This window comes from Dicentrarchus labrax, unplaced genomic scaffold (assembly GCF_905237075.1).
Source record: "Dicentrarchus labrax unplaced genomic scaffold, dlabrax2021, whole genome shotgun sequence".
Lineage (NCBI taxonomy): Eukaryota > Metazoa > Chordata > Actinopteri > Moronidae > Dicentrarchus > Dicentrarchus labrax.
In genome coordinates, this window is record NW_026136714.1 from 1,893,283 (window position 1) to 1,918,865 (window position 25,583).

The 25,583-nt window shown below is 41.3% G+C and overlaps 3 protein-coding genes across 3 annotated transcripts; 2 read left to right on the forward strand and 1 right to left on the reverse strand.

Annotated features, from left to right (window-relative positions):
* Positions 1-1,860: 1,860 nt before the first annotated feature.
* On the forward strand, positions 1,861-2,967 carry LOC127376427 (immediate early response gene 5-like protein). Its single transcript, XM_051423336.1, has one exon. It carries the CDS (start codon positions 2,019-2,021, stop codon positions 2,895-2,897), a length of 879 nt encoding a protein of 292 aa, XP_051279296.1. The 5' UTR covers positions 1,861-2,018; the 3' UTR covers positions 2,898-2,967.
* A 764-nt stretch (positions 2,968-3,731) lies between these two features.
* On the forward strand, positions 3,732-10,930 carry LOC127376244 (carnitine O-acetyltransferase). The gene is made up of 14 exons (XM_051422944.1): positions 3,732-3,909; positions 5,076-5,345; positions 5,491-5,609; positions 6,868-6,921; positions 7,041-7,206; positions 7,322-7,496; positions 8,200-8,378; positions 8,466-8,566; positions 8,653-8,772; positions 8,878-9,000; positions 9,400-9,535; positions 9,613-9,675; positions 9,768-9,905; positions 9,992-10,930. The coding sequence occupies exons 1-14, from the start codon at positions 3,883-3,885 to the stop codon at positions 10,205-10,207; spliced, it is 1,887 nt and encodes a 628-aa protein (XP_051278904.1). The 5' UTR covers positions 3,732-3,882; the 3' UTR covers positions 10,208-10,930.
* adamts13 (ADAM metallopeptidase with thrombospondin type 1 motif, 13) lies at positions 10,579-23,815 on the reverse strand. The gene is made up of 29 exons (XM_051422943.1): positions 23,650-23,815; positions 23,287-23,353; positions 22,751-22,884; positions 21,997-22,080; positions 21,680-21,804; positions 21,438-21,584; positions 20,266-20,400; positions 19,654-19,804; positions 19,445-19,549; positions 18,945-19,096; positions 18,775-18,838; positions 18,246-18,372; positions 18,010-18,158; positions 17,784-17,904; positions 16,828-16,908; positions 16,557-16,738; positions 16,275-16,431; positions 15,857-15,986; positions 15,580-15,759; positions 15,270-15,468; positions 15,090-15,192; positions 14,876-15,005; positions 14,551-14,727; positions 14,216-14,420; positions 12,503-12,788; positions 12,276-12,419; positions 12,003-12,182; positions 11,350-11,525; positions 10,579-11,261 (listed from the first exon to the last, which is right to left on the reverse strand). The coding sequence occupies exons 1-29, from the start codon at positions 23,725-23,727 to the stop codon at positions 11,106-11,108; spliced, it is 4,125 nt and encodes a 1,374-aa protein (XP_051278903.1). The 5' UTR covers positions 23,728-23,815; the 3' UTR covers positions 10,579-11,105.
* Positions 23,816-25,583: the final 1,768 nt, after the last annotated feature.

The window sequence follows — 25,583 nt, forward strand, 5'->3', positions numbered from 1 at the left end:
ATCCCATTCTATTCTACTGCTCTCTAGGGTAGAGTGCTAATCTATTCTATTACTCTCTATGTTCTATTCTGTTCTATTCAGTCCCTCTTTAGTGTACTCTATTAGTCTAGTACTCTCTGGAATGTTCTATTCTATTTATCTCTAGGATATTCTATTCTCATCTATTCTGTCACTCTCTACTCTATTGTGTTCTATTGTAACTACTAGCCTCTATTCTATTCTACTGCTCTGTAGGGTAGTCTGCTCTATTCTATTCTATTAATCTCTACGTATATATTCTATTCTGTTTTAATTCTAGTCTGTCTGTTACTCTTTACTGTACTCTATTCTTTTTCAATACTCTCTCAAATGTTCTGTTCTCTCTAGGATAGTACATTACTCTCTTTTCTATGCTATCCTATTCTATTCTATTACTCTCTAGGATATTCTATTCTAACCTATCCTGTCACTCTCTACTCTATTGTGTTCGAGTGTAACTACGAGCCTCTATTCTATTCTACCTCTCCCACTCTGTTTTATTCCACTGTTCTTCTCTATTGCTCTCTACTACACACAGGATGTTATATTCTGTTACTCTCTGTTCTGTTTAATTCGAGTTCTCTGTCTTCAGTTCTATTCTATTACTTTTTACTACTGTTTATTCTCTTCTTAATGTATTACTCTGTTACTTGCCTCTATTACTCTCTACTGTATTCTATTACTCTATATTCTGTTGATCTCCAGGGTTGGGAGCATTACTTTACAAATGTAATCCGATACAGTTACTAATTACCTGTTAAAAAGTGTAGTCGGTAACCTAATCCAAGTATCACAATATTAAAGTAACATAACCTGATTACTTTTCCTTACTTTTGGATTACCTCAACACTAAATATGTAAATACAGACAACAGAAAGGAAGTGTCAGTGGGAAGTATTGATGCGTATTCTTTAAGACAACAGAACAATGCCGCCGTAGAAAGAAAACGGAAAATGGAAAGATTTTGCTCTGATTATTTCTAAAGAAAAACTTTAATTGTACTCTTGCTAAATAATCCCCATTTTTACTAAATGTAACTGTAATCTGATCTTTTTTGTCTGTATACTCTATTTGGTTGCTCTTTACTATATTCTGTTTAATTGCTCTCTGAAATGTTCTATTCTATTTCTCTATTCAATTTCAGTTTCTCAGTTGAATATTCCTTATTGATTCAATGTCAGAAACAATATTACCAAAGCGTTAATTCTATTCCACTACTCTCTCAGATAGTCTAATCTATTCTATTACTCTCTGTGTTCTATTCATTTCTATTTGGTTTACTATACTCTGCTCTATTTCCATACTCTCTAGAATGTTCTATTTCTCTCTTTCTGTTTTGTTTTATTCCACACTATTCTGTTCTCTCTACTGCACTCTTTAGTCAGTTTAAATTTCTCTCTAGGATATTATATCCTATTACTCGCTATTCTATTCTATTCTGTTCTACTCTACTGCTCTCTTTCTGTCCTGTTTTATTCTACTATTCTGTTACTCTACTATTCTTTATTCAGTTCTGTGCTGTTACTTTCTACCACTGTATATTCTCTTCTCTTTTTAATGAATTACTCTATGTTCTATTCTATCCTATTACTCTCACTATATTATGTATTCCACTCCTCTCTCTCTGTTCTCTTCTCTTCTACTTTGGTACATGGGCAATGATTTTGATGATTTTTGTCCGCACTGAGATTTAAAAAGCTCAGAACACATTTAGTGAGATGCAGCATGCCAGCTCCTACGTGCATTCTGAATGAGGCTCGTAGTGATATTTGCGTATAACAGAAGCACCGCCTCCCTCCCATTGGACAATGTCTACGTGAGGGCGTGGCAAGGAAAGATGAGAGTTGCAAATCCATGCCCTTACTGGGAAGACATGGAGCGCTATGGACACAGTCTACACGAATCGAGAAGGAATCTCAACTAAAGGCATAAATATTTCTTCAGTGAGGAAACAAACGTTTTGAGAGGCTGAGAGGAAAGAAAGGGTGGCCCGGTTGAGGATGGAGTGTGCATTTGACGCACAGAATCTGATTTCCATTTCTTTGAGGAAAATCCAAAGCTCCAGGACGCAGAGAGGAGGCATCAAGCTCCACAAGAACTTACTGGTAACGTACGTACTGAGAAACGCCAGGCAGTTTTATATGAGCAAAAACTTGTCTCAAACGCAGAGGACGCATCACTATGAGGATGTAGCCGCAGTCCGTGAGAGGCATGAATACCTTGAATTGACTGGGAGCTTAACGGAGTTGGCCGATGACTTCTACTGCAACTTTGCTGGGGTTGAGTCGGACACTTGGCACTGCGGAGCGCACCAGCCCATCGGCCAGCCTGCAGAGGTGGCGCACCAAGACGCATCTGCCTGCGCAATGGTTTCTCCAAATGACTCTGATCTCATGGTTTCGGAAGCCTGTTGGAGTTGTGCAGACAAATCCACCTGGGACTTACCTATCCCGAACGCACAAGCCAACCAAAAGACTGTCCTGGACTTGGACACGCATGTGGTGACTACTGTCACGAATGGATACTTCCACTCAGACTGTTGCGCGCAGTCAAAACAGCCGCAGGGCGCGCAGTGCTACAGCAAGAAGCGAAAGATGGACACAAGTTATCATATTGTTGATCCAGAGTTTTATTTGCCAGACTTTGGGCCGGTGCCGTGTAAACGGATGAGGACTGATGATGATTCACATTCAGACTCGGACCAGTTGGACAGCACAAACATCTCCAACCTGATCTCAGTGTTGGGCTCAGGTGGACTATCTGAGTTTGTGAGTTGGCAGCAGACGGACCTTGAGCAAATATTCGCCACTCAAACAATTTGTTTAAAACATACACTGTTAACAGGCAGCGGTTGGACCAGAGCAATCGAAGCATTTTGATTTGTATGATTGTTTTTCTTTGTATCGTTTTTATTTTATTGCTTTCAAATAAACCATGACACGACTGCAATTCTCCCTCTCCTCTGTTATTGAAAAATGTTGATAAAATGTGGGTATAAAGAGCAACCATATCCATCTCTGATTACTTTTGAACATTAACATATCTCGTGCCAATTCATACTATCTCTTCACAAAGTATAAAATAAGTGTACCTTTCATTTAAAGCTTATTTTACTGGAGTGCTGGAGTCTGTTTCTGGTTCCTGAAGACATGAGTTAACGCTGTTTCTCTGGAAAGATGTTGGAAGAGCGCCATCATGTGGCAAGTAAAGATCTGTACAGCCTCATGCGCCACTTTAAAGCAGAGTATCAGTCTGTAAATGTATTATTAATACCAGAATCTGCTTTTATTAATCAATAAAACCAACATAATTTAAAAAAAAACACTGATGTATTGGCTTTAAATCACAACTTCTACTCATTATAAATGACATTAGAGGTTATAAACTTGTTTAGTGTGCGCTAGAGTAGTGTTATGATACATCTATGGGGTTTCATTGTGACCTTGTGTTTTTCTCCATTGCTATCATTTTACCAGTCTTTTGGGATATCATATCTATTATTTATGACTCTGCCAGGACTCAAACTAGAAAAACAACAGCTCATTAATGGCTCTTACGGATCACTGGAATCTATTATTTCTTCCAATAAAATAAATAAACAGGCTAAAGAAACGAGGCGCAGCTTATTGCTGCTGAAAGATGCCGCAGTGAGTATTTAGTAACACGCAGGCACGCATGTACCAAACTCCACTTGGAAAATCAGGACTTTTAGCGGAGAGCTCACAGTTGTCTTTCCCCGGTGGGTCCGAGGGGGGCGGACGGCTGAGAATAGACAGTGTGCATGTCCTTGAGACATGACTGCCCGAGGGTTTCCCATCCATATTCCCGGGACACTCAAATACTTTAGCGCGTCAGTCGGACAAGATGTTGGGTGTTTTTGTCAGAGCCGCGGTGAGTCCATTGTGTGCTGTATGCCAGACTGCATGTATTTTAAGTGCGTAATAACAAACGCAGTAAGGTTAGGGCGTCGGGCTGGGTGAAGGGGGTGGGGCGCTTTGTACAGGACTGCAACGATGTCGTACTATTAGCTTCATATAGGAACTCATGTTGCACCATTGTAAAGCTGTCAAAACGTCTGATAGGCCGTTCATTATGGTTATTATGTTCTTTTAGTGAGTTTTTTTATTAGCTGCCCTCCGTTGTGACATTTAGCATGGCGTTAGCTTAGCGATAGCATAACTTTAGCGTTAGCTTACTGCGCATGCTGCAAAGAGGACATCGGGGAATAAAAGCACTATAGTAGTAGTTTTATTCGCTACAGAGTCGTCCTTCAGTATTATTGTTGTGTTCATGTTCTGCATTTATTGCTTAAAATCACAACAACAACGCTGTGTTTTTATTTTGAAAACCCGTACCGGAAGTTGTTTTTTTATATTCCCATAGGCTTGGTTTATATTCCTAAATGTGAATGATTTATATCACTGCTTTTGAATACATTGGTTAATGAATTAGGTCTGAGGGGATTCTTTCCCAATATATTTATAAAAAAATATATATTATCATATATATACAATATATTCTCATGATTATATGAGAGTGAATATTGATAACCTCCACTGAGCATGAGGGCACAGATACATTTATTTCTTGTTTTCATGTGTGTTTGTTTTAGCTACCATTTCAACTGTGCTGACCTTCTATTTATAAGCTGGCAGAGCCTTCGCCAGCGGGTCCAAACAAATAGTATGACTGCTTTGCTCAGTTGTTTTGGTGTCAGTTTGCACAGACCAAGTCACTTTACTGTAAAGTATATGACTTTGTAAATAATTAGAAATGTTGTTCGCAGCACTCAATCCTAAACCATTTGCACTGAGTCATTTACTTTTCGAGGCTTCGATTGCAAACACTTCATCTTTGACAACATGTTGACACTTGGATTTGTGGATCTTCAATCCAGTTAATCCTCCGGGTTAACGAGTGAGATTATCAGTCAAATTAAATGTTACCCTTTAATATCTGAGCCTGCAGTATTGCTATATAGTCACTTAAAATATTCGCTCAAAGAGCTGTTGTGAGGGTAGAGGAGAGTTTGTGCTTATTAAGACTGTATCTTCCAGCTGCGGCCTGGTATGGTGAAGCCGTGTCGCCTGGTCAGACCAGTAACACAGATCCCAGAGAGGTCCCTGGTGCACCAGGAGGGTTTACCTAAGCTGCCTGTGCCACCCTTAAAGCAGACATGTGAGCAATATCTGGCTGCTCTGGAGCCCATTGTCAGCGAAGAAGAGCTGGAACACACCCGGCAGCTGGTGGAGGAGTTCCTCAAGGGCGGCGTGGGGGAGAGGCTGCAAAAAGGCCTGGAGCGACGGGCACGCAAGACAGACAACTGGGTAAATATGAGGGTGTATTTAGCTGATTACTTAGGCTTCATTAGACATCTATATGTTTGTAATCCTGCTTTGAACACTGTAATGAAAAACAGCATTGAGAAATAGACATATTTTGTGCTTTCTGACTACTGCTGCGTTCATGTAGCTGTCAGAATGGTGGATGCAGTCGGCCTACCTAGACTGCCGTATGCCAGTGGCGGTCTACACCAGCCCCGGGGTTGTCCTGCCTCGCATGCACTTCCAGGATCGACAAGGACAGATAAGGTGAGAAACCAGCCTCCACTGTAAAAGCAGCCACAGTGACTGTTTTATCTTAGCAAACAAATCTGTACGATCACAGAAAAGTAGAAGCAGTACTGCTAATGTTTGCTGTGAATATATTTCAGTTATAAACCTTAATTGTCTGACCACAAGCTCTCTTATAAAGTTGATTGAGTTTCATGATTTACACTGTGTTGAAGTGCAGTGTAAACAAGCTCATATGAGGCTGAGCCGACCTTTGTGCAGGCTTCCCTCCACATGCCGGCTATTTAAAGCCCTCTGGCTGCTCATAGCATTGCTCAGCTGTTTCTGACTGCTATGACCCATGGGATATGCAGTGAACACGGTGGCCCAATAGAGAAATACTCTAGTGAAGCCAGCTGGATTTTAAGGTGTGGGCTCACAACCAGTCAGTTAGTAGCAGTAATAGATAATATGGAATGACATTTGCTTGTATGTGTCTCAATTCAGAGTTGATTACTGATAACTGAATTTTGTGTTTCCCCATCATATGCACAGTGGCTTTAGAGCAGGGTACTCAAACTGAAATTGGCTGTTTGCTGCTGGCATTGTCATCTCTTATAAGGGCCACTTGAACGTTCATAAGGAATACTCTTAAATAAAATATTTCCATTACTAACATCATATTTAAAGGTCCAGTGTGTAACATTTGGGAGGATCTAATGGCAAAAATGGAGTATAATATTCAAAGGTACGTTTTCATTAGTGTTTAATTACCTGAAAATAATAATCATTGTGTTTTCGTTACCTTAAATTGAGCCTTTTATATCTACAGACACCGCAGGTTTCCTTTCCATGGTGTTCGCTATGTTGACCCGCCTTGCTTCTACAGTAGCCCAGAGCGGACAAACCAAATACTGGCTGTAAATAGGGTCTTTCGCGCTTTGTGAAAGTTTCACCATCCTACACACTTTACAGCACATTCTCATTCCCAGGTCATCAATTACACACAAGCAGTAGTTGCAATCTGCAACGTCACCGCTAGATGGCACTAAATCCTACACACGGGTCCTTTAAAGAATAATGCAACAGCAGTTTCTATACGTTTTTATATCATCATTTTATATAATCTTTGTTATTTCTCAGCCAGATAACAAATGAAGGCCTGTAAACTGCTCTCCTCTTTATCAACCGTTTGACCTCTGCCATTCATTTTCATAATTGCTTCAGAACATTAACACCAAACAAACCATAGACTCGTCATATGTCTCTTAATAACACAATGCTGTCTTCTGCACAGGTTTGCTGCCAAATTGATCGCAGGAGTTTTGGACTTTAAAAAATTGATTGACACGTGAGTTTGTCTGAAACTTATACAGATATCATGACAGAAAGTTCATTATCATCATGACTTGCATTTGCTTTACAAAACTGTAAAACTGCAAATGGATAATGTGAGATGCTGTGTCACAGTGACACCCTGCCTATAGAGTACCTGAGTGGGAAGCCGCTATGTATGGACCAGTATTACCAGATCCTGTCCTCCTGTCGCATCCCTGGGCCAAAGAGAGATACTGTTGTAAATCACGCCATCGGGATAACAGCTCCCACTCATATCACTGTGGTCCACAACTTCCAGGTACTCTACTGTAGATGGCACTGCAGTTCTTCTCCTTTCTGTAATTATCATTGGTGCAGTGGCTTAAGAAAGTGGATCTGTGGCTAAATCATCTTGTTTTGGCTTCTCCCCCCAGTTTTTTGTCTTGGATGTGTACAACAGCGATGGCACCCCGCTGACAGTAGACCAGCTGTACATGCAGTTGGAGAAGATCTGGAACTCCTCTTTGCAGACTAACAAGGAGCCTATTGGCATCCTTACATCGCAGCACCGCAACACATGGGGGAAAGCCTATAACAACCTGATTAAGGGTGAGCAGAGACTCTTTTTAAGTCTTTCCAACGATTACTAATGATGGATTGGTTAAAAGAAACTCTTAATTCACTGAGTTAGATGTGAAAATATTCATGAAAAGGCCTGCAATTGCCTCAGTGCAATGCAATGTAAGCTAACGTTAATCCTTGGGGACAAATGAGCCTGTCAAAGTGCGTCTACTAAAAGTGCTTGTTTTTGCCACTGACAGACTCACTAGTGTCTGACAACATTATGGGAAGGATCCCTACAGAGATAGGCCTTTTGTTTAACCAGAAACAGCCATAATATGGCTCACCACCAGACTCCATAGACAAAAAGAGTCATTTTACATATTATAACATCGTATCTTCGTTCAAAGTGGACAGAAAGACAATAATTGTTATGGACATATTGTAAGGCTTCTTCGTCAAAATAAATAATTTATTAATTTAGTTGCTCTACTCAGCTGCACACAGAGCAGACCAGCTGTGTAAACAAACCACAGACAAGCTCCGATAATAACACTGCAGAGAGAGTGTGAGTGTGATATATATATTATATATATATTATATATATTTATATATATATATATATATAAATAAAAGATCCTGTGCAGAAACGCTCTGTATCAACTAGATTTAATCTAATCTAACAGAAGAATCTAGAAGAGTATTTGAGAAAAAATGTGTTACAGATTTTTTTGGTGTTATTCTTCCTCAGATAAGACAAATAAGGAGTCAGTCCGTGCCATCCAGAAAAGCATCTTTACAGTTTGTTTGGACGCCCCGATGCCACGAGTGTCAGATGAGATGTATCCGAGCCGTGTGGCTGCCCAGATGCTGCACGGAGGAGGAGCTCGCTGGAACAGCGGCAACCGCTGGTTTGATAAGACATTACAGGTCAGCTTGACACATACGACTTTACATTCAAAAAACAGTTCTGTTGTAACGGTTGATAACTTGAATGTACTTTTAAATCGTCCTCAGTTCATTGTTGGAGAAGACGGTACGTGTGGACTGGTGTACGAACATGCACCCGCAGAGGGTCCGCCCATTGTATTTCTCATCGATTACGTCGTTAAATACATGTACGTGTCTTTCCATTATTAGATGAGTGCTTTCCCCATTTTCAAATGAACTCAAATTGATGAAGTGTTTTGTATTTTCTCGACAGACGGAGAACTGAAATGGTCCGTTCTCCCATGGTTCCCCTGGCTATGCCTCAGAAACTGCGTTTTAACATTTTACCTGAGGTCAAGAGAGACATAGAGAATGCCAAGCAGAATATGAACATGTATGTAACGTGTAGTGCTGTCATTATTGTTATTCTTGTTGTCTCAGTTTTGATGTCAGAGTCATCAGTTGTCAGTTTAACTCACTCTTTGCTGTGTTTCATCAGAATGGTGCACGACTTAGATGTGAAGGTGCTTATGTTCTCTCATTTTGGAAAAAACGTACCGAAGCAACATAAGCTGAGTCCAGACGCCTTTGTGCAAATGGCTTTGCAACTTGCCTACTTCAGGTAAGAACATGCATCTCAGACCAAAACAATGCTAACATTAATTCTTAATTCTTCCTGTCAAAATATGTCCACTAAAAAAGCTTGTTTTGGCCACACAGAGATAGACCTTTTGTTTAACCCGACAAAAATGACAAAATGTTAATTTTACCTCACATATCATTGTAGAATAGTAACTTAATTCAAACAAAATAAAATAAATAAAACTCACCAAAACAGTCTTTGTAGTCTTTCCACTGTTCCAACAATACCAGCTGTGGTTTGGTGGAAGTATATTCTTAATTTACAGACATAGATGAGTCATTCTCTGCTCTGGACACCATGACTCCACTATATCTTTACATAGCTATATTAATGTTTTAATTCATAGAACCTCCTCTGTGCTGTTTTTTTTAATTCCAGGATGTATAATATTTGCTGTGCTACTTATGAGAGTGCATCGTTACGAATGTTCAAATACGGGCGGACAGATGCAGTCCGTTCAACTACTCTAGACTCACTTACATTCGTCAAGGCGATGCAAGACCCAGCTAAACAGGTACTGTTACACCACCAGAGTTTCAAAATAAATGTAGAGTTTAAGCTGTCTGACCGAGCAGTACATACTGTTTACAGAACACAGAGAGGCTGGCACTGCTGCAGAAAGCCGTTCAGACGCATAAGGAAAAAACGTACAATGTGAGTGTGGCTGGTCTTCATCCATACAAGAAGTCGTACTTTTTACTGACACTATCTGATTGATCTCAGTTCTACACACTTTTCTCTTTTAGGCAATCCATGGACAAGCCATAGACAGACACTTCCTCGGGCTGAAGATGCTGAGTATTGAAGACCTGACCTCCATGCCTGAGATATTCATGGATACCTCTTTCGCTGTGGCTCATCATTATAATCTCTCCACCAGCCAGGTATATTTGTATCTAAAAAAAAGTCCTTTATCACTTAACAAATGATTATTTGTTGTCATGTTTGTTTGTTTGCCCTCATCTCTCAGGTTGGTTCCAAGACAGACTGTGTGATGTGCTTTGGTCCGATGGTGCCAGATGGCTACGGAGTGTGTTACAATCCCATGGATGAGCACATCAACATTGCCATCACGGCCTTCAACAGCTGCGAGGAGACGAACGCTGCCAAGTTTGCCCGGGCTGTAAAGGATGCTCTGTTGGACATGAGAGCTCTCCTGGAAGACACAGCTACAGCCAAGCAGTGATCCCACACGGGAGCCCGGCATGGTGTTTGTGTCTCACCGGGATAGATCGGAGAGCTGGAACTGAACCGGTGCTGGCAGAGTGCCACACTGACATAGACAAACAATGTACTGCGTGTGCTGGAGATCAGGGGAAAGCTGTTATTGAAGGGTTGTGGGAAGAATGTTTGACACACTGCCTTTGTAATGAGAAAAAGTCATCCATGATGGAAATTCTATATTTTAATATATTGTGTTATATATATAAACTTTAAATGGACATAATTTGAATGAACATAATCCATTTATTTCTAATATTATACATATTTCTTTTCTTTACTTATACTTTACAAGTTCCCGGTAAAGTCTTCAGAATGATACTGTCCTCGCTTCGCTTAAAGATTTTCAATGCTTTGGCTTGTTTATTATTTATTTCAGGGCAAAGTAATTAGCACACAGGCATGAAGACAAAAAGAGAGAATGTGGCTAAAGTCTGCTTTGGTCTTTCTACTCAACAGAGTAGAAGTTAATGACTGTTAGAAGCATCCATCAAAGTGGTTGCCGAACAGCTTCAGAGGAGGCTCAGTGAATAGAAGTGAAAACATATTACAAAAAAGGAGATCACATAGAGTTGCCTAAATATGTACGATTTGGTTAAAGAGATAGCTCACAGATAGTTTTCAGTAGAATTTTACTGATCTTCCGACTTTCTCTGATTCAGAAATGAATAAATGCCTTTGGACAGACTGTTTTTTATGTGTTTGGTGTAATCTAAAGTTATGTCAAACAGCAATATTAGACTATCTTGGCTCAACTGTTGAGTGGCAAGGCCTACAGTCTGAGTTTGAAAACCCTTGCTGTAAACTGAAGAAATGTTAAAACATACATTTCAAACCTCCTCAATAATAGTTAATATCTAGTATCAAAGACGCACAAAGGAATATTCAGCTCTGAAGCTCCCTTTGGAATGCAGGTAGTCTCCATGAAATTCAACCTCGGCCATATTTCCAGAGGAGTGCCACAGAAACAGCTGCTGGCCTTTAAACACGTTGGTCTTTAAGACGTCCATGTCCCGGATCTGAGCAAGACACACAAAATACAGCAGCAGTTATTACGCTTTCTTCCTATGAAGCTTGAAACATACTGAAACAACAGCGAGTCCGCACCATAATGTATGTAGACTGGGAGTTGGTGGAGTTGAATACTAATCCTATGTGCAGGGCCTGGATTCTGATCTTCACAGAGGGAGGGGCATTGATGAGGACTCGACAGGTGTGGTTAGTGTTGGACGTTGTTGGATTCTCAAAGACACCGCTTGGGGAAAACAGCTGAATGTCACAATCTGTGAGGCAGAGACACAGTGCGTTTAATCTTTGGTAAATGCATGAGATAAAACATCACGAACACTGGTACAGTCAAATGCAATCTAGTGCAATAGCCAGGCAATGAGCATTACATTGGTGAAGCTCAAAATGGTTCATATTTATTGAGACTGTGTAAGGAGCTGATGCTAGTCATTGTTTAGTAGGTTAAAATGCTAAAATGCCACCTCCAAACTCATTGGGGAAACAAAGGAGACCAAATAAAAGCACAGTATAACAACAGACATATACTAACAAGGAAAGATCATATTAGGCTTCACAATGTTTTCAGTTTCACTCTATATATTGCAGGTCTTTTGTATTGGATTGCATTAGCCTGGGAGTGTTTAGAATATTGCGTGCATCTCTCCGGATTTAGGTTTCAACCTTTATGCTGCAATAGGCTCAAATCATTGGGCTCAAAAAGCAAGTGAAGCCTCCCCTTTCACTAAACTTACCCTGACGGTGGCTCTTCTTTGTATTCTTCTGTGAACTGTAGGTGAACACAACCCCGTTCCCAGCAGTGAGCAGGTTTTGGCGCACCAGCAGGACGTTGGTTCTGGTGGTCAGTTCGCTCCCTGCTACCTGCTCGCACTTCCTCACAAAGGCCAGTCGGTCAAAAAATGCAACATACTCCTCTGTGGAGACACATGCAGAGAGTAGCAGACAGTTATTTAACTGCAACAGTTGTGACATAGTAAATATCATCCTTTATATCTGATAAAACATACTTTTTCTGCAGTTCAAGGAGCCGGATTCCACTTTAATATAAATGACCTCATCTAGGGGTCGACCTATGGATACTGTGCAGCGGCCGGTTACATTTTTCAGGTCCACCATGCCTGATTCTTCTAGGAGTAGCCGTCCACATGCACCTGGCAAAGAGCAGACACTGTAATTATAATGTTGTATCTGCCTTCTGAGAATGGGTAAGGATTTGGAGTGTATGTGTACTAACTGGGTTTAGGTGTTGGAATGACTGTCGTAGTGGTCTGTGGGATGGTGACTGCCTCTGTCGGACTCGGAGGGGGAAGGTGGCCCATGCGGAGCAGAGGTGTATCTCTGTAGCTCTGGGTGGCAGACAGGAGAGGTCCCTCCTCTTTGCAGCTGCCCATGTTGCAGCCCTGAATGGTGATGGGCTTGGGCATGTGCATACAGAGCAGAGGGCTGAGGGGCTCCGGATTGGTGGGGCCCATGCAGGACACAGTTCTGGACTGGATCCCGTATCCACATGGTACTGAGCACTGGAGAGCAAGACAACACAGGGGAGATATCCTGCTGTCATTTATATTGTAAACGGAGGCTCTTTAGTTTCCTTAACTTTGTGGACACGCACGTCTAGGGTTGGTGGAATTTGTGTCAGTGCAGCATGGTGCTCAGCACACAGTGTTTCATAAATATACATCAGAATAAGCAACCGCATAAACAGGAGATATGTTCAGGACACATAATATATAATTATAGGGTTGTATGTCTGAGCATAAGGAGAGGAGTTGTTCTAAAAGGAGCATATATACAGGTTTTGTATAGTATTAGCTACAATGTGAAAATAATTTGGCAGCCTCTTGAAACTTGCTTGAGTTGTGTGATCCATCACAGTGAACATGAAGTCTGCATTACATTTTGTCAGTGTTCCATTATCGTTGGACATGGTAATGCAGTTTAAGTGCAGACTTGTTCACTGTGATGATTACACACCTGGTGCAAGTTTCAAGACTCTGCTAATAAATGGAAACCACTTGACGCCTGGAATAGTGGAAAAAGTAAATTTCTATTTCAAAAACACAGTAAAAACAAAAAGGTTTGCTAAATGACCTGTCAGTGACTCCCCCACCACACGTCTGTGAGTAAGTACAGCAGATGTAATTTAAAGAAAATGTTCAAAAACATGAAAACCACTAGCATGGTTCTTTAAAGCCCCCTCCACTCAAACATCTGTTTTTCTTCTTGTTCCTACAGTGTGATGTTAGATCTTCACTGTGCAGAATGCTGTCTGTGCAGAGTTTGACGCTCGAAGGATGTTTTCACATTAATTTGCTGAAAGTAGAAAGTTTCTCTGTGCTCATGGAAAATCAGATTTTAAGGGGCGGAGCCTACAAGCATGATTTGTGACATCACAAAAAATTTGGAAGTCAATCCTGGTCCAGCATGCAATTTATACAAGTGAGATGAGTTTTCTGGCACATTGAGAATGGACTTGAAGTAGGTGTCATCTTGTGCCCGTCAGGAAAACTTTAGAAATGAACTAAATTTGCATATTCAGAGATTCTGGGATTTTTTTATGAGGTAGAAGAAAACATTGTTCCATTTTCATTTATCTGAGGCTGCAACTCAGAATTGTTTTCATTGTTGATTAATCTGATGATCATTTTCTTGATGAATCAATCGTTTGCTTTTTAAAATGCCCAATTTCCCAGATGTTGAGGTGACATCTTCACATCTTGTTTTGTTCAACAGTTCAGAACACAACGATTTTCATTTTAAAAAAGCATAAAATCCTTTCATTTTAGAAGCTGAAAGCAGATAAGGGTTTACATTTTTGCTTTTAAAATGATTAAATGATTAATGGATGTTCTATCAATTGACTCAACAATGAATCAACTAATGGTTCCATCTTGAATCTAAATCTAATCCTTATATTTCAGTCCCATTTGTCTCCTGTGAAATGTACCTGGCTCCATAGTTCCACCTCCCATCTCAATGTGCAGATCTGCACCAGGCAGGGCACTTTGGTGGCTGGTCTGACAGCTGCACGGCAGTTTTCCTCCGGCACCACACTGTCCTTGCCGTGGACGAACTGGACACAAGACACAGTCCTCTGAGCTACACCCAAATCACAGGACACCGAGCAGGGCGATGTCCTGAATACCTTCCAACTGGACAAATGACAGTGGTTTTTAAATCATTTTGCCTTTGTAGAAATTTATTTCATACTCTGTGTGTGTGTGTGTGTGTGTGTGTGTGTGTGTGTGTGTGTGTGTGTGTGTGTGTGTGTGTGTGTTTTACCTTGCCGGGCAGCTGTGGGTGTTACATGAAACCACTGCTGTGGGTTTGAGAAAGTCGCTGCACTCTGAATCCTCCACCACCTCCTCCTCCCCCTCTGTTTCTCTAGCACAGTACAGCACCCTGTTGGCCACCCCTCCTCCACACGTTACGCTGCAGACTCCTTGCTTAGAGTGCCACCTGGTTGTTATAAAAAATATTGTGCTGCTGTCATTTCCAAACCCTTATTTCTGGGTACACAGCAGACTCAAAGACAGATATGAGGTTTAGTGCATCATACTATACATAAATACTGTATGTTAAATGCATGTCAGGTATAGTGTCTCACATGGGAGGGCAGGGAGATGTGTTGCATGTCTCAGACTGCAGAGGAGGTTTAGTAGAAGCATCACAGTGGAAGTCAGGCACACCCAGTCTGGTCTGGTGGTCCACACAGGAAAACCACGCCTGCAGGGTTCCTACATAAGCATCAGGCTTTGGTTGACGTTATCCAATGAGGACAAGCTGTTTCTGTGTGAAGCAGGGCGCATTATTTCACTTACCGTTGCCACAGGTCTTGGAGCACTGGCTGATAACAGGACTCCATACATACACAGGAACCTGTCTAGAGCGTGGCAACAAACCAGGCTTCGGCACGGGCTGTTCCTGCTCAAGAAGGGTGATGTTTAGACATGCTTTGCATTTTGAAATAAGAGTGGGATTTCTGTAATTTTCTGCTTTACCTCTCCCTTAGATTCCCACCCAATGGGACAAACATCTACCACGCAGGGCACAGAATCAGGCGGTTTGATCTGCTTTGAGCAAAAGCTTTGATCCACTTCAACATCTTGGCCATCCTGGGGCTGCACACATGACACGACGCGCTTGGCTTCTCCTGGCCCGCACACCGCTGAACATTCCCCTGGCTCTGACACACGCCACCTGAAAACACACAGAAAACTCTGAAATCCTCCATATTCTGTGGTCATTGGATGTTATTTGTGTCATGCACTCTTGGCACCTAATGATCAACAGTACAGTGCAGTTTCATACCTGGCGGGACAGTGTTGCAGGTTACATTTCTCAACAGTATTTGGAGCTGTATCAGAAGGGCATTTAAAATCTGGAACCTTTACCACATCAGATCCATGTGTCTGAACACATCCTACAGGACGCACTCTCTCTCCTCCACCACAGGAGGCACTGCAAGGCCCAAACATCCCCGTATCCCACCTGTAAGACAGTAAATTATTCATGTGTACCCATTTGTGCTGAGCTCCGTGGGAATGTCAGTACATAGGGAAAGGAGGGAAAGGAGTATGGACCTAACCTGGGGGGACAGGGGGAGAGCTGACAGGTTGTGTGGAGTGGTGTAGGTGGAGGAGGTGTTTCACAATTGTGTTCCTCCAAATGGTTGTTGGTATCTTGTCCTACACAGACGTATACATGCTTCTGTACACCTGTAAATAAAAAAAAAGACTTAATTGCACTATTCTAAATGAAATCTATGGTTTTAAGTTTAAGTTATATTTCTACTGTGATCTGAGATCACAACAATAACAAAGTGATTTTGGCATATTCAACACTACAGTGTCCTTACAGATCCTGTAAGTATGTGATAAAATGCCTCCTCTTTGGGATTTGCTTCGTGCTACCAGTCTGTGAATTTATACTAATAGAATACAAGATATTACTCTGAGTATTCTTTTTGTGCTTTTCGATAAAACTTGTGATTAACAGTTTCTTGCCCGATCCACAGGAGACAGAGCAGGGTGTTGTTAAGACAGCCCATTTTCCTTTAGGTGTGATGTCTGTCAAGTCACTGTTTCTGTTAGGCAGGTAGAACTGGAAGCTAATGTTCGGATTTGTTTTCTCTCCATATTCTTTTCCATATTTACGATAGACCTAGAAAGAGAAAAATAAATGCAAATGTCAGATGTTGCACACATGCTGTAGTTTTCCCCATTTGAGTTGATATGTTGTAAAGGTGTGTGAAAGTTTTCAGTTGCTGAAGAAAGTCCACCTCTGACCTGTATGTTTATCTCCTCTTGCAGTGGTCCGGGCAACAGCAGCTCCTCCATCTCAGGCAAAAGGTCAGGGGTCAGGTGGAGGTGGTACTCTAGGCGGTTATCATCCAGTGGGGAGGGGTGGGTCATATTCAGCCCCATGCTGCCCCTCCCAGACACAATGTACCGATCCCCATCCGTTACAGCTGCGGACAGAAGTTTCAAAAATCAACTCCAGTTTTAGTCCCGTTGTCGAAAACGTAAATCTGTTGTAAAGTAAAGCGATGACACCCACCCATGTGAGTGAAGAGAGGAGCCCTGTTGACAATGTGGACCTGTGTGGCATTCACTGGCAGAGAGAGGAAGGTGGTGTACTCTGAAACAGGAAGCACTGAATTATACCTCATGGAAGACAGAACAGGAGCAAGGGCTATATCTATCATTACTAATTAATCGATTGATTTGCAGTTAACTGGTTCAGCGTTTTGTAAAAAAAAATATGAGAAAATAGCAAAAAGAGCTCCAAGATACAAATAAGAAATATTAAAGGACCAATGTGTAGTATTTAGTGGCCTCTAGTGGTGAAATTGCATATTGCAACCAAGTAAAACCAGCCTACAGTAATTCTTACATCCAGTTCTAAAACTGTGTTGCCATTACACACCAAATTAAAAAACTGATTTAGCATTTCGTCAGCTAAAATGTGCATCAATCCTAAAGTCCTGACCTGCCACCTTTTCCTATATATATTTTACTGAACCTCAATAGCATTGACTACCAGTCTTTTGTCTCCCTAGCTAGGCTCGCTGTGGATTCCATTCCTTACGAGAAATTACTATTATAAGTCTTAAATATGTTTTGCAGCTTCAGGCAGATTTTTATTTTTTTGGCCAAAAATAGCTCTTTTAATAGTAAAGGTTGCTGTTCTAAGGTAATGAAGACACAGCGATTCTTATCGCTGCAGGTGATTATACACAAATGAAAATATACCTATGAATATTAGATTCCATTTCTGCCAATAGATCCTCCTAAATGTCACACACTGGACCTTCAAAATTGCTTGTTTTGTCTGACAACCAATCTAAACCCCAAAGGAAATACATTTACAATCATATAAAACTTAGAAAAACCACAGATAATCACATTTGAGAAGCAGGAATCAGACAGCGTCTGATACTTCTGCTCAATAAATGATTAATCAATTATTAAAACATTGAATATTTTAAAAAATCTCATGCTGTTGTTTGCTACCTCTGGCTTGACCACCAGTGTAGGAGTCAGAGGTCAAACTGCAGGACGATCCATCTCCACCGCACACCCCACACACATCCCTCACTTTCCCAGAATGCAGTGCACCATCACAGCCAAACAGCTGAACAGAGACAAACAGTAAATTTAAAAAGGTTTAAGAGTGAGTGTTAAAAAAAAAGATGCCATCTGTTCTCTGTCATGCTCAGCCACACTCAGCCATCTCTACCTGACATTTCCCTCTTAGACAAGCAGCTGTGGAGCCAAAGGGAGGCGGGCTGCCTGACTGACAGCGAGTCCCGTCCACAAACTGAGAGCCACGGCTCACTATGAAGTTTTCCCCATCTGACTGGCACGTATATCTGCACTGCTCATCCCCTGGTTATGACGAGAAGAGTTCACAGAAAGATGTTCAGGTAAAAGTTTTGTCCCTTTACATATGGAAAAAGTTTTCTTTAGGCCCACCTTGTGCAAAGCCTACAGCGGGGATCCAGGTGTAGAAGGAGGCAGTGTTTGGGAGCAGGTAGAGGGGGTGGAGGTCTGTTTGGGAACACTGCTCTGCCATGAAATCCAGCTGAGTACGCTCACATGGCTGCAACAACATGTGTGGTAGAAATAACAGTTTATTTTTTTTTATTTTCTGGCCTGATGATGGTGTCTAAATCCACCACTGAGATATTTGCACCTTCAGCCCTGAACCACCACAGAGGCATTCAGGGCAGAACATTTTTCTTTATCTAAAATTGATTTTGAGAATAGCTCACTTTGCCCAAAGCTCATGGTCACACTTTTAAATGACTTTTTTGCCTCTAATTCTCTGAGTCGTCCCATCAACGCATCTATTTTTAGAGGCTTCTTCTGGGAGCACAGCCTGTGAGCTACTGACAAAAGATCATTAAAAAGTGGGCGACTCTGGGTACAATGATCCACTGAGTAAACAGTACTGACCTACTGTATGGAGGCCCACTGTAAACATAACCAGTAAGAAAATAACCTGCTGGTGACAAAGTTCAGCCTCAATATCCGGTCCCTCACAGTCATTCCCTCCAAAAGCAGGTCTGAAATGACACATCGTTTATTTTATTGTTCCAGCCTTTTCACATAAAGTACAGTCACAGGATCTCCTGCACTGACTATGACCGATGCTTGCATCACATTCGTTACCTCGGGTTATTGCATTTCCGTGTGCGATGAGTGACTCCCCCACCACACGTCCGTGAGCAAGTGGAGAACTCGGACCAGCTGGACCAGGAGCCATGCACCATGGCAGAGGAGCTGAGCTCATCTAAGGACACACAACGTCCCTTCAAACACCACTGAAAGAGAGGATGCACCTCATGAAAAACATGCTTGGGCCCAGGGGCGTTTCCAGACTTCTTTGACTGGGGTGGCACTTCACTACATGCTAGCATTACATTGTTGGTACCAATGGATGCATTAGGTCATCTAGTCTCACTCTAGCTTTAAAATGGAACCCTGTACAGCCTCTGAAAGACAGTGTGGAGTGGAAGAGGGAAGTATAATGGGGTGGCACTTGGGGTGGCCAATCAGATTCCAGGCTCCCCCTCTGGAAACGCCCCTACTTGGGCCTACTTTTAGTAAATAATTTCACTCTGGGAAAATGATTGCACCAAAATGATTCACTGATCACAGAGAGAGAGTACCTGATTAGGTGCACACTCTGTCCCGTCCAGCAGTGGAACCAGGAGACGTTTGCAGGAGCTGTCATCATCTGGGTTAACGTGACAGGACAGAGCACGGCAAGCTGGCTGATGGAAAAAGAGACCAATACTGTAAACATGACTACAAATGTGGTCATTTTTGATGTGAACTGCCATCTGGCGATATTAAGCTGCTATTACAGGTGACTCACCAGGTCGGGGTTGGTGAAAGAGCAGGCTCTTGCAGAGCTACCAAAAGCTATACGGCACTGGTCATCAACCCCATAATATAAACCAGGCTTCCAGTCTTGTAGGGAGCCTCCCAGTGCAGGAAGGTCTTTTACACATTCTGATTTGCCTTCACTGGGAACATGAACACATGTCTCTGTCAAGTCCAGAGTATAGCAAATAAGAGTTTTTATATACTTAAACCTACTACAAGGAGTTTTTAACTGATTATGAAACAGTCTCAATGTAATACTGAAGTACATAAGACCTTAAACAAGAAGAAATGCCTCCACTGGATTGGATTCAGTTGGATTCCCCTTGAAATCAATGAAACAAGATGTGGAAACACTAGCAGCCAGAAGTACCCGACTGCTGCTTTAAGTCGTAATAAAGTTTTAAAAAAGGTCAGATCAAAGCCAAATATTGCATCGCATCGGTCTATTCTCAGAATGTGAAAGGAGAAATCAGCGAGAACAGCCTTGAGGTAAAAACATTAAGATATGACTTATAGATGAAATGCCCTTTCAACAGCTCCAGGTCTGCATGATGAATAAGAGGCACTGTCATGCACAGCTGCTCTGAACAGGTTGGCCCACCTGAAGAATGTGAGCAGCTGCTGTCTGCTGCACGGCGACCAGGTCAGATCCACACTGTTGTAGCCTCCATCCGAGGCCATCATGAAGCCACTCCTGCTGCAGGTGTTACCCACTCCATCATGGTTGATTCCAAAACTGGGTGAACGCGAATGAAATATAACATGTTGAAATGTCTCTATTAAGGTGCTTATATCATGACGCACTCTCAATGAAGTTGTAAAAAGTAGATTTTGCATGACTGGTGACAGCATTTAAACTCCACTGTAAGGATTTTTCATTAAAACTGTCTGCTATATTCTTTTAACCGAGCTCTATTAAATTGCACAATGTAATTAAATCTTTTTACTGGCCTGTATTTTCCTAATTGTGTATAAGAACTTTCCTGGAAAGAGACACATTATTTGGTACTAATTATAAGGAAAATAGTTTGTTTTAAAGCCATTCACAGTTGCTCTATAAATTCTAGAAACTTCACACTTAATTAAGTTTAAAGTAATTCATAGACTACATTATCCCTGCAGCAAACAACACTGTTTCTATCCTCCTGTGTCCCCAATTTGCCTGAAATGTAAATCAGCAGCATTTAGTGTTGCCCCAAGCTAAGCAAGTTCTGGTCAGATATTTTTAAGTGCTTTTCTGAAAGAATCTATTAAATAGGGGTGTGAGAAAATATCAATACTGGACTGATACATAACTGTTATAAATACAAATGCAGATCCCACTGTTCTGCAGCCCTACTATTAAGTCTACCTAGTTTCCAATCAAACAAAGACAATATAATATGCTGTGGTTATTGCAAAAACAGTGTTATTCCTGAGTCATTTGTATTTGTTTTGCTTGTTTACAAAACTGAAAATTAACCATTTAAATACAAGTATATATTTTCAATATCCATAACTAGATACTTCATTCTCCATATGTATGTTTAATTTATGTTTGTCTGTGGTCAGATATGACACTTCTGCATGTTTAGCTGACTTCTTGTGAACTGACCAAAACAATCCAGATTACAGTAGCAACTCATTTGAATGGATACATTGAAAGTGTACCAGCTGTCTCTACTTTCCCTGTAATTAATGCCAAATTACATATTTCTTTCCAGGAAACGTAATTATTACAGGCTTGTAAAACAAAGTGTTTTCATATTGAAGATAATGTGGATTCACTGTTACCTGTGGCCAATTTCATGAGTGATGGTGATCCCCAGGTCAAAGCCTGTGTCCTCTGTGATCACACAGCTCCATTCACTGGAGCAAGCCCCACCCAGCTGCGCTACCCCCCTGACCTGCTTGTTCCCATCGGGCAACACCAGGTCATACCTGTTTGTGATAAACATATAGTAAAGCAATTATTCATTCATAAAATACGAAGAAAACATTGACTTATACATACAATACAGCTACACATGGCACACCTTGTAATGTACAACAGCAGATCAGCGTGTAGTGGGTTTGTATCGTTTGAGGGGTTTATCCTTCGGCCCCAGTCACACACACTTCTGAGAGAAGAGGTAATGTTGGTCGACATTTGGATCTCTGGCTAGAAGAGTGACACAGTGATAAAAGTAAGATACTAATCATACAACAGAAAGAAGGTTATTTTACTGCTCACATTCAAAGTCACCCTGGATAACAACATTGGCTTATGAATGCTCAAATTACAACAGCTCTAAGACTACTTCTCAAATTTGGCCAATTATGAACTTCTAGGTTGAGTGACTGAGCCGCTTACCTCTGGCTCTGACAGGATGATCATGCGGACCAGGTGCACCCTCATGTTGGCACCCAGGGTCATGTCTCTCAGCAGCTCGGAGGCCTGGGTGGAAATTGGAATATAAGTCAGGTTCATACATCTCAGGATGTTCAGAGTGTACCAGGACTGTAGCATTGCAGCAGAGTCTATACTTCTGGTTATGTATGTATAACATTTCAACATACTACATTTTTTTGCTCTAATTTGCTACCTCATTATTTATTCATTACTTACTGTGCTGTAAATAGTGTTTGTTTAAAGATCCCTTCCAGATATGCAAAAAAAAAGTATATTTTCCATAATCCTTAAAAAGGCACCTACTTTTACTACATCTGCTACATTCAAAATTCCATATTCCTATGTACCTATGTAACACTGCCTCCTTCTCAGTGTATGTGCACTGGTGGATCACACTGTATAAGTTGCATACTGGACCAGGATTTAGTATTTTTGATATCACAAATCATGCACGTAGGCCCCTAAAATCAGATTTCCAGTGAGCACAGAGAAACTTTCCACTTTCAGCAGATACATGTGAAAACTTCTTTCTAGTTTCAAACATCCAACTGTAGGAAGAAGAAGAAAAACTGATTTTCGAGTGAAGGGGGCTTTAAGTGTGCTCCACTGCCTTTTCCCATATATTGGCTTTGAAGGCACAGAAATGGGAATCAACAGAACAGAAAGCGTTCAGAAAACCATCATTTTTTTACTGTGTGTCTGTGCTCAGATTTACAATGTTGAGGTTGGTGAGGATGTATCGTTCAGTATCCTGCTTGTGGACCTGCTGGACATCAGGACCCACCACCACCAGCAGTTCCAGATGTGTGATGTCAGGCATCAGAGCCGATCGACGCAGCCGCCCGCTCGCTGGGAACGAGGAGAAGACACAGTATAGGCATACACCAGTAATCTGCTTACTTTATTATATTTACTTTATTTAATAAATACTTTTCTGTTGCTGCCACAACCAAGAGCAGTTACAGGTTTGGTACCTTGCTCAAGGCCACTTCAGCAGTGCCCAGGAGGTGAACTCCATACTCCATACCGTGGTTCATACTGGACTTGAAGCGTTCACAAAAACCAAGTTCCTACAGACTGAGCTACTGCCCCCCCTAATGTGCACAGTGGCTGTTTTTGTAGTTAAAGCACCACTATAAGATGGCGTTTTATATCACACATCATTACACTATGACAGAAAGAAGATAGATTTCATTGCATTATCTGTAAGTCCTCAAACTGTTTTTACACTTAAGCCATAGAAAGACGTACCTGAGGCATCAGGAGAAGAACCAGGAAAGGAAACTATGTCTCTCTGACTGGACGAGTGATGAAAAAGCTTAAAGAGGACACAGACAATAACACAATTTTTAGGTCCTGTGGAAACGGCAGCTTTAAACCTGTGTAACTATATTTAGATCTGTGGCCCAAATACAGAATGAAAACACTGAAACTATCTTGGAGCTTTTGTTTTTTAGTGGTTGCTGTGTAAATCCAGTAAAAACATGTCTCTCTGCAGGTTTTCACAGGATGATAAACAGTTTAAAGTTGAAGAGTTCAATGTACTTTGCAGAAGTCCCGAGCAGAAGAATCACTAACCACAGTGCTCCTGTTCACCCGCAGCTTTCCACCTACCTCGTCCAATGGAGAACTCATTAGAGCGGTGGAGCCAGGCTGCAGTAACAGCAGACACAGCAGAGTCATAAAAGCCATGTTTCCCCTTCTTCCTGTGCGTCTACCTGCTCTGCTTTAACACCAGGACAATATGTGATCCTCCTATTCAGCCAGTCAAGAGGGTACATGTGTTTATGTAAACAGTAGGGACAAAGTTTTTTTGAGTGACACACGTCATTCAGGGACAGCTCTCATTGGTTATCCTTTTTTGTGTGTGCTATGACTAATTTATGTAATTTCCTGCCTTTCGCCACTGAGCAATTAAAACTATTACAATCCATTCAGACTTTTTTGTATTTTGATGATGTGGGAGAATCAGTGACGGCAGCTGCATGCTATATTTAGGGACCAACATCCACCTTTGCATCCTACCCATATTTATCTTTAAGCCTTTCACAGTTGCAATCACTGCTGATGTAATCCTCATTATCATAAATAACCGTGTGTGTCGTTGCCTGTTGTGGCCATTAGAGGGCAGACATGATCCTGCAGATGGACTGAGAGAGACTGGGAGGGAACAGATGCACACACACTCCTCCACAAGAGTACAACAAAATAACATCCCTTATGTCCATGACAGTCATAAAACCTTATCTAATGCTAAATTGCTTATTTTGATGGCAGAAGATCCACAGTGGAAACAATAAAACAACAACATTAAAGCTACAATTGACAAGCTTTTTCCTCCAGGTCATTGCTATGATTATTTTTCTACTTAAACTGGGCCGGATGAGTGACTTTAATCTCTAGATTTGACTATAAGTAGTGATGTTTTTATAATCGGGGGCAGAGAAGTCTTTATATATAAATATATCTTTGTGCCTTTGATGATAAAAATGCTAAAAATCTAGGCCCTACAGATTGCATCCCGCTTTTAACACGATGCTGGTTTTCTCTATTGATTAATTTTCATTGCTTAAAGATCCCCTCCAGACATATACAAATAGTCTGTTGGAACAATTATATGTGTCTGATGTGTTTTTTTTCTGCAAAAGAAGTATAATTTCCACATTAGAATCCTTAAAAAGGCATCTACTCCTTCTACCTCATTAAAAAAAAATCCAGAATCAGAAGGGGGCTACATAATGCTGAAAAGTTAGGCTACACTTTGGTGATGGAAGAACTGGCGTGGTCCTTTTCAAACCTCCGACCTCTGACCCCCTACCTCAAGATATCTGAATGAAAATGCAGACATGCTAATCCCATACAGTTTTTAGGCAAATCCCATACAGTTTTTAGGCAAAAACCATGCAGTTTTTTTGCATGTGGTACATGTATTGGAATTTTTCTGTGTACTGCGGTCCCTAAACAGTATTGGAATTGTATAAATTGGGAATGACTGGAAAGCTGAGACGCATACTTGCCACCCCTGCATAAGTCAGTGCTCCGCTTGTGCCAGCCCAGTCAAAAAAGTCTGGAAATTCCCCAGGACTAGTTGTGATGTCACAAATCATGCTCGTAGGCCACGCCCCTTTAAAATCTGATTTTCAGTGAGAACAGAGAAACTTTCCACTTTCAGCAGATGAATGTTAAAACATCCTTCCAGTGTCAAACTCTGCACATACATCATTCTGCACAGCAAAGCTCAAACATTAAACTGGATAGGAAAACATGTTTTTGAGTGGAGGGGGGACTTTATTAGGCAACATTTCCCTCCTGCTGTGATAATGATACAAATATTCTGAAATAACCAGAATGTATTCTTCAAAATCAACTCTAAAACGTTGTTTCACTACACTGCAAAAAGTGTTTGACCCTCGCCTTTCCTCTCTTTCTCCTCCTCTGCATCCCCTTCCTTCCTTCCTGGTTTATCTCTGTAAAGCCAGGATTCAAGCCCCATCTTTCATTAGTCTGCCAGATATCTGCCTGTTGTCAGTCTGAATTAACAGCTGGAT

Excerpts from the sequence above, each read along its gene's own strand:
- adamts13 (XM_051422943.1), bottom strand. The coding sequence starts at position 23,727 with ATGGCTTTTATGACTCTGCTGTGTCTGCTGTTACTGCAGCCTGGCTCC. Across the intron at positions 14,728-14,875 it reads ACATCTCCCTGCCCTCCCAT|GTGGCACTCTAAGCAAGGAG; the intron begins GTGAGACACTAT and ends TATAACAACCAG. Across the intron at positions 12,183-12,275 it reads CTCCTTGAACTGCAGAAAAA|AGGAGTATGTTGCATTTTTT; the intron begins GTATGTTTTATC and ends GTGTCTCCACAG.
- LOC127376244 (XM_051422944.1), top strand. The coding sequence starts at position 3,883 with ATGTTGGGTGTTTTTGTCAGAGCCGCG. Across the intron at positions 8,567-8,652 it reads GATTACGTCGTTAAATACAT|ACGGAGAACTGAAATGGTCC; the intron begins GTACGTGTCTTT and ends TTTTCTCGACAG. Across the intron at positions 9,676-9,767 it reads ATAAGGAAAAAACGTACAAT|GCAATCCATGGACAAGCCAT; the intron begins GTGAGTGTGGCT and ends TTTCTCTTTTAG.
- LOC127376427 (XM_051423336.1), top strand. The coding sequence starts at position 2,019 with ATGGAGTGTGCATTTGACGCACAGAATCTGATTTCCATTTCTTTGAGG.